Source organism: Anoplophora glabripennis, unplaced genomic scaffold, assembly GCF_000390285.2.
Source record: "Anoplophora glabripennis isolate ALB-LARVAE unplaced genomic scaffold, Agla_2.0 scaffold1171, whole genome shotgun sequence".
In the NCBI taxonomy this organism is placed as follows: domain Eukaryota; kingdom Metazoa; phylum Arthropoda; class Insecta; order Coleoptera; family Cerambycidae; genus Anoplophora; species Anoplophora glabripennis.
The window spans coordinates 19,138-28,179 of NW_019417250.1; the positions used below are offsets into that span (position 1 = coordinate 19,138).

Sequence of the window (9,042 nt, forward strand, 5' to 3'; positions counted from 1 at the left end):
CTGCCAACTTTAATTTTTTAAATGTAACCATGTATTTTTTATATTCATTTTAGATTCTACCAGAAAAGCAGGGGGTACTTTATGTATAACAGTCATATGCTAAGGGTCCCGGATTTTGAAATAAGTTTCAAATTTTTTTTCGTCAAAATCGGCACTTAAACTTACAAATGTTGCTCAATAATGGCTCCTTCAAACTCTAATCCAAAAGTTGGACAGGATTCTACAGGACTGCAAAAAAGTGACGTGTCAAACATATCAATAAGAAAACTGAAAGTCCTGTAAAATTCAAATGCAACACTATACAGTTTGTATCAGCCAAATGGAATAAATTCAATAATAAATAAATGAGGGCGTGTTCGAAAAAACGCTCGGACACGTCGATTGGTATCTTTAGTTGCGCATATTTTTCAACAAAAACTTTTTATATATGGTGTGTCATGTAACAGCGGTCAATACTCACTTTCTTATTTTAAATGCAACACCCTGTATATTATTCAATTTTTGGATTCTTCAGAAAATTCTAGACATATTTCATGTATAATGTCCTATACCCATCTTCAACTGTTTCGGAAATATTAAGTGTTTTCAGATTTATTGCAAAAATTAACATTAAAAAAAGAAAATTATTTGATTACAGAAATTTGCTACAACACACTCAATACTTATTTCTCATTTAGCTCTTGATAATAATGAGAATGTAAGCAAAAACCATTTCAGCGTTCCTTTTTGAAAATAATACCAACTCAGGAGATGGGATCCAATTAGAACATGTTTTGTTTTCTGATTAATGCACCTTTACACTTCACGGTCATGCTAATCGTCAAAATTGCCGCTATTGGTCTAATGAAAATCCTCACTGGATTACAGAAGAACATACGCAATACTCTGAAAAGTTTAATTAATGTTTGGGCAGAAATTGTTGGAGATCATATATAATAGGACTCCCTTTTATTGATGGCAATTTGAATGGCGATAATTATTTAGCACTGCTCGAAAATAATGTCGTGTCAACTTTGACAAACTTATATTCTGATTCAGCAAACCTACAAGTTCCAGCGAATATGATATGGTTTCAGCAAGATGAAGCACCGCCCCATTACCAAATCAATGTCCGGCAGTACCTCAACCCAATATTTCCAAACCGGTGGATAGGGAGGCGAGGATCGATGGAATGGCCAGCACGCTGCCTTGATCTGACACCATTAGACTTCTTCTTATGGGATATGTCAAAAGTATTGTATACAAAACTAAACCCCTCGACTTTAATGACTTAAGAAGACTAATAACGCTTGCGATTAGATCGGTCACGCCTGAGATGTTAGAAGAAATTTCTATTTAAGATTAGGATGTTGCCAAGACGTTCGCGGCGAGCATTTTGAACATCTCCTACATTGACATTAATGTTTTTTTTACTTTTTTACATTATCAAAAAAAAAACATGTTACTTATTAGTTTTTGAGTGTGTTGGAATAATACATATATACGGTGTTGCATTTAAAATAAGACAGTTGGTATTGACCACTGTTACATGACACACCCTGTATAAAAAGTTTTTGTTGAAAAAAATTCTCAACTAAAAGTACCAATCGTCGTGTCCGAGCGCTTTTTCGAACACGCCCCCATTTATTTATTATTGAATTTATTCCATATGGCTGATACACACTGTATATTTTTATTCCATAGAATGCAATTAAATTCGCACAACTTTGTTACAGTTTTCCCCATACCTAAAGTAAATAGTCTTTTGTAAAATATCGCTTCTATGCAAAATGCAAGAATGTAGTCGACAAGTATCAAATGCCGACCTACAGAAAATACAAGGGACTGAAATGAAAATTAAGAGCCAAATAAGACTGTTCAGAGCCGCGCGCCCCCCTAGATTAGTCTTAAATATTACGAACTTGAGTAGATATTCTCATTTAGCATGGGTAACAACAAAACGCAGGAGAAACGCCAATTATTGATTTAAAATTACCTTACATGTGGATAGCGGCTCTCAAAATGTACATGAGAATAGACAGATTCAAAAAATAATAATAGCTTCGCAGATGATCTTCCATTATAACATACTCGTGGTATGTTATGCTGGAAGTTGGTTGCGTAACTTCGTTTAAAATGGAATAATTTGTTAAGTAACAAGGTCCCTCTGGACTTTTACTAAAATAATTTCTAGATACATATAAAGCTTTAATTAATCAACTCTTCTATTATCTGTCAAAATTTAATCATAACAATGATAAAGTTGTAGAAAAGTGAGCATATTTTACAGATTTTTAGAGGGCATGCATGTAACCAATGTTGTTTTGCATGAAACACATCCACATATCCATAGATGTCTCCATAGGATCCTCTTTCTGGATGACGCACTTGTTTATCGTAGTGTCGATGAGGTGTTCATCGTGCATCGTCATGGCCATCTTGCTCTTGATTACTGACATTTTGAGAACGCCACTGTGGCTCATCATTCCAGCGCCTTGAGCCATACAAAGCATGTGAGCTTTGACTTTTGGGTTTTGGGAGTGTTGGGTCATGTGGCGCAGGAGATTTTCATCGACGTGGGTGGAAGGGCTGGCTTGGCAAGAGTCGTGGATTTGTTTGAGAAGGGTCTTCTCACTTTCTGGGAGAGTTGCGGCCTTGCAAAATCAACATAATTGTAGAATAAGGTATGGTGTACATAATACAATAGTGTAACCCACTAAGAACCACGATATATTCCTTCAATTTTTTTTATTACACGATTTGTATTAACTTTTTTTAACATATAGCGGCTTTCTAAATGAACATGATGAACCAATTACGATGATCCAGTTGAAAATTCATGACCTGTCATGATATCTTTAGAGATAATCATAAGATCATCATTTAAAGGTTATTTCTTTAAAAATTTAGCTATAAATTAACACCACTTATAACACTAATTTCATCGATTCATCTACAGTGTGTTTCACTTAGTCGGAACACCTCCGTATTTAGGATGGCGTTGACCGATTTCCAAAATTCTTTTTAATGTGAAAAGGCCTACTTTTTAATATTATATTTTCTGACATGTGATCTTTTCTACGGCCTACTATCATTAATAAAATATCCTCAAAAATTAAAAAACATATTAGGCATATTTTTCAGAAGGAAATGGATAACAATGAGTTATTTTTTTTTAAAACGCCGAAACACGTTAACGGATTTTGATTTTTTCCCATCTTTCGGTTATATAATAATTAATTTTTCTTCAACCCCCTAACCCCCAGCTACCCCTACTTTTTTTTCAAATGGAAACATAAGGCATGAGGGGGCTCGTTGAAAAGCTTATAGAAAACCGAATCCAGCCATACCAAATAAACAAGTTTTATTTTTTCAATAGCAAGGTCTTTTCTTAATAATAGTAAGCTGTAGAAAAGATCACATATCAAAAAATATAATATCAAAAAGTAGCTCTTATTGAGTGCTACCACATAAAAAAAAAGAATTATGGAAATCGGCCAACGCCATCCTAAATATAGAGGTATTCCGACTTTAAGTGAAACACACTGTATAATATTTTTGAAACCCAAACTTTCCGTATTAGTTTAGAAATATAAAAAGCCCTGTATATACCTGACGAGGAAAAATTAGCAATTACTAACCCTGCCGATTGTGACGACTACTCTGCATATAAATTATTTTCATAATTTTAGATTTATAAAACATACCTTATTATTGGCCAATTGTAATGATCATACAAATTTAAGATATAGGGTTTTAAGACATGCTGCGTAATCAAAACTGGATCGTTATAGTTGGTTTGGTAAGAAATACATTTTAGAAGGGTATCCTGGTTCTCAGTGCTCCACATATGTTAGTAATTTATATACAGTGTGTCTCTGGATGGGGTTCCGCACTCTTGTAAACTCTTTTATTGTTGGTTTTTCGAGAAAAAGTTATTTTTGATAAAAAGTTTTGCTTATCTTGCTTTCAAAATGTGAAATTTTCCCTAAGCAAAGTGGCTTTAATTTTTGTTTTCTTTAAAAACAGCATTTAGCAAAGTTTTTCGAGAACTCAAGAAATGCTTAAAAACGGGGTTTAGTCAAAAAAGAAGAATAATCACATTTTGAAAATAAGAAGACGCGATTTTTAACTATCTTAAGCAGACAGAAATAATTAATTGTAAAAAATAAACATTCATTTTATGATTAATATAATATAAAAACAGCTTGGTAGAACAATTTTCGGGTTCGTTGCCACGTCGTCGGTTTACGTTTCGAGAGCTATATCACTCTACTCCTCAGAAGTAACTGAGAGTTTTCGAGTTATTGAAAAGAGCGATATATCTCTCAAAACGCCAAGAAACCTAAACTGACGACGTGGCAACCGGCCAGGAAATTACTCTAGGATTAACAATTGCCACGACAACCTGCAAACCAAATAAAAGTAGCTTTTCTAATTAAAAAAATAAAGATAACAAATTGGAACTGTAATTAACAACAACCACGGAACAATTCCTATTCAACTCGTAAACCTCCAATACACATTTTTCTGTACAGACGAGATCATTTCTTCGTTAATGAATTATATTTTAACACGCATTACTTTACTTAATAGATCTCCTTATTGAATCACATAAAACAATTTTATTACATTTTTAATATATCCACTCACATAATTTTTTCAACTCACCGAAATTCCCGCCACAAGAGCAAAAAATACAATAACAACTTTCATTTTTATATATTATGTTGTAATTTTAACTACAGTTGCAATGTAAGCTAAAAAAATATGTAGAAAAATCAGTATTTATACCTTGCAGAAATCGAAACGGTGCAAGGGGCACTGCAGATAATTCAGCTTATCGTACTCAATCTTTTTTATTTTTGTTGTGAAATTCGCGTCAGCACAAACAAAAACAATATAATAAGTTACTGCAATTTCGCAAAAATAAACAGATCCATAAAAATTAATTAGTAACCTTTCGGAGGGAGCCCGGGTTAAATATGTTTCTTGACCCGATGTTAAAAATAAATGTGGACATTCCCAGAATTTAGAAATGATTAGTGGACAATTATGAATTTAAATTCAATGAATTCGGAGTGCATTTTTCTTTTCTTTATCTACTTTTTTTTCTAATTTGACATTCATTAAACTTGTGTATTTCTCTATACAGTATATCTTTCTGAAATATTTTACAAAATACTTGTGGGTAATTTTATATCTATATATTTTATATATTTATTCACACACACTGTGACAAAAAAAATCCATTAATGGATAATGTGGGACAGCCCCACAAAAAAAAAGTGTCGGATCTGGTATTCAGACCCAGGTATTTCCATGTATTTTTTCCGCTGAATCCTAATCTGCCTTCAGATTTGGCCCAACGGGTCTGAGTTTTCTGAAAAATTAAAAAAACAGGTCAAAATTCACAAAAACGTAATTTACGATCCACGAAAGTTATAAAAAATCAAATTATTCTACCAGCTCACTAGACGTATGATTTTTCACTCGTTTAATTTCAATTTATCATCATAGAGTCAGATAAGCTGGTACAATTTCATTCAAAAACAGAAAATAGATCAAAACGCCATTTTCATAGCATAATTCGTGTTGCAGAGTTCTGGATCCATCTTTTCGTTTAGCCCCTCTATTTTTCGTTTCTCTTTTTAACAACCAACAAAAATCAGCCATCATGTTGTGATCCCATCTTCCTTGATATCGCTGTTTTATAACCTTCATATCCTGATGAGATCGTTCGCCTTGTTCTTCGCTATAATCTCTAAGATTTTCAGGAAACCAATTCTGATGTGAATGAAGGAAGTGCAACTTGTAGCCCATCAAACATCCCAGGTCTTGGAAGTCTTTTATCATTTTTGATACAATTTCTTCGTATTTAGGACTCTTGTTGTTTCCTAAGATATTTATCGCTACAACTTTGAAACTAGTCCAAGCACTCTTCTCAACGCTACTTATTGTAGTGATGAATGTTGCATCCTTGAACAATGTCCGAATCTGAGGTCCATCGAATACACCGTCTTTTAATTTCGCCTCAGAAATATTCGGAAATTTTCGCCCTATATATAATATAGGGCAAAAATTTGTTGGTTGTTAAAAAGAGAAACGAAAAATAGAGGGACTAAACGAAAGCGTAACCCTTTGCATAGATCCTTTGAAGAAAAGAGGAGACGTTATAGCAACAAAAATAAGAATAATTTGTAGATATCGTTTTCTTTTGTTTAGAAAGTAGAGTATTCTACAAGTTTTATTGCATTCTCAATCTTCTAGGCTGTTATCTCATCTCTCAGCACAAAAAGTAGATGGATAGATGGGTGGACGGGTGGATTTTATAAGTGGTACAGGTGGATGAATTCGCGTATTCATGCATGAACGACTGTATAGAAAGATGTATGAATTCATAAATGGGTGGGTGGATAAAAAGATGGATCCAGAACTCTGCAACACGAATTATGCCATGAAAATGGCGTTTTTAAGCATTTTGATTTATTTTCTGTTTTTGAATGAAATTAGACCAGCTTGTCTGACTATATGATGATAAATTGGAATTAAGCAAGTGAAAAATCATACGTCTAGTGAGCTGGTAGAATAATTAGAATTTTTATAACTTTTGTCGATCGTAAATGACTTTTTTTGTGAATTTTGACCTGTTTTTTGAATTTTCCCGAACACCCGTTGGGCCAAATCTGAAGGCAGATTCGGATTCAGCGAAAAAAAATGCATGGAAATACATGGGTCTGAATACCAGATCCGATACTTTTTTTTGTAGGGCCGTGTTATTTTCTAATACTGAGTTGTGAAAAATCATGTGATTAATTATTTATTTTAGTAAAATGAGAATTCATTGACACTTGAAACCAAATTCTTTTATCAAAAATAAAGGAAAACAATCTTATAAGGTAGGTCTGAAAACATGGAGTTTAGAGAGTGGTCACAGGTACTTTTTTTAAATATTCCCTGAAATAAAAGCTTAAATCCGGACAAGAAGACCATGGAATCGCCAAACAGGATAAGGAAATACAGTATTTAAATATTCTGACATAGCAGTAATGAAAAAGCGATGTGAAAATTAGTACGATGTAAAGAATAGGGATTTTACCGTATAGATAATAGACCATTGATACTGTGGATACTATGGAAACCACAAATAACAATAGGGTAATTTTACGTCAAGTAGCCCAGAGCCCCCCACATGACCATCTTCAATTTTGCTGAAAATTGGCGTGTATACAAATCTAGTTCTTTAACGTTTTAGCTCCATATATTAAATGTTTGAAGCAGCATATCCTTTTGACTAGAGCTTCTACTGATTGCGCTGCGTCAGCCACAACGATTCTGGACAGTTTCACACTCTCTCCTAGCTCATTTAGGTATGGTGCCGAAATTCGATATACTAGATCAACTTTTTCAGGTAAACAAGAAAAAATTAGTATGAATGGTCAAAAAATAGCACATGATCCCCAATTTAATCTTAAAGTGGCTCAAAATTCACGTTGCACAGCCATATTTTGTAACTACAGGGTGTTTCAGGATTAAGTCTTTAAACTTTAAGGAGATATTCCTCATAAAAAAAAAAAAAAAAAACAAGGAAAAAATTTTTTACAGAGACGCTTCATTTTCGAAATATAGGGCGTTAAGGATTTTTAAAGAAATTCGAATTTTTTAAATAACTTCTAAATGAAGAAGGCTATTTAAGCCAAATTTGGCATGACACTTCTTCTTATAAGATACCATTTTTCCATAGAAGTAGAAATCATGCAAGCACCAGTGGCGGAGTTATGGGGAGATTCATTAAATTATAAAAAAAAATAATACGGCCCTACTGAAAATAAAAATTGACGCTGTTTTTAGATAGAACAGTTTGTTATTGACAAAAGTGTACATGCACTTTTTTCCTAACTCTTATAGTTTCATGGCAAAATTGATTTTTCGGAAGGGTGCTTCTGGATTGTGTCGATTAACTTTAAAATGAACCTCAACAAAAATTTCGAGTAGGCTGCTGTCAAGCAATGTTAATTTGACGTTTCAAATGTTATTTTGCAAATTGTTGCATAAATTATCCATTAGATAAAGCATTCAAACTAATAATAATAATAATAATAAGTTTAATAATGCCGTCCATATTTTCGAACAATGAATATGCTGATATGGTCTTTGTATATGGGTTTTGTGATGGAAATGCCACGGCGGCTCGCCGTGAATATGCAGTAAGATTTCTTCATCGCAGACTACCAGCAAAGGGAACATTTTCAACGACATTCAGTCGTCTCAGTCAAACTGGGTCTTTCGGTATTCCAACTTATGCTGATGGACATTTTGCCCCACTTCAGGACGAAGTAAGATCGAATACTATTTTAAACCATTTCGATGAAAATCCATCCACGAGTGTCAGAAGATCTAGCTATGAGCTAGATATTTCCTCAAGTTCCATTTGGAGGACTCTTCGGGCTGATGGACGCCATACGTACCATATCCAGCGTGTGCAACATTTATTGCCTCAGGACATACGATGCAGGCGCGTGTTTTGTGACTGGATGTGAAACCAAGCAGAGAATGATGATCCGGTTACGCAAAAAGTAATGTGGACAGATGAGGCAACATTTACTCGAAGCGGAATTTTAAACCAAAGGAACAACGTAAATAAGGAAACATAGTTTTCAGTATGAATTCCAATGTAACGTATCGTTGGGTATGTTGGACAACACTATAGTTGGTCCCAACTTCCTTCCGCATCGGTTAAATGCTGACATGTTTACCGAGTTCTTTGAAAATGGTTTTCAAGATCTGTTAGAAGAAGTTCCGCTTAATACTCGAATGAACAGTTAGTTTCAACTAGATGGTTGTCGTGCCCATTTTGGTAGACGTCCTAGGGATTGGTTAAATATTAATTATCCCAGGAGATGGATTGGTCGTGGAGGACCTGCAGCGTGGCCCGCACGTTCACCGGACTTGATACCGATGGAGTATTTCGTTTGGGGTGCTGTTAAACAAAAAGTCTACGAGGTGCCAGTTGATACCCTAAAATATCTAATTCAGTGTCGATTGGCCACTACCTCCATAATT

General features: G+C 34.2%; 1 protein-coding gene across 1 annotated transcript; it reads right to left on the reverse strand.

Moving 5' to 3' along the window:
* Nucleotides 1-2,205: 2,205 nt before the first annotated feature.
* LOC108913793 lies at nucleotides 2,206-4,742 on the reverse strand. Its single transcript, XM_018719418.1, has 2 exons — nucleotides 4,651-4,742; nucleotides 2,206-2,633 (listed from the first exon to the last, which is right to left on the reverse strand). Exons 1-2 carry the CDS (start codon nucleotides 4,693-4,695, stop codon nucleotides 2,274-2,276), a joined length of 405 nt encoding a protein of 134 aa, XP_018574934.1. The 5' UTR covers nucleotides 4,696-4,742; the 3' UTR covers nucleotides 2,206-2,273.
* Between the last annotated feature and the right edge of the window lie 4,300 nt (nucleotides 4,743-9,042).

Excerpts from the sequence above, each read along its gene's own strand:
- LOC108913793 (XM_018719418.1), bottom strand. The coding sequence starts at position 4,695 with ATGAAAGTTGTTATTGTATTTTTTGCTCTTGTGGCGGGAATTTCG. Across the intron at positions 2,634-4,650 it reads CTCTTGTGGCGGGAATTTCG|GCCGCAACTCTCCCAGAAAG; the intron begins GTGAGTTGAAAA and ends TGATTTTGCAAG.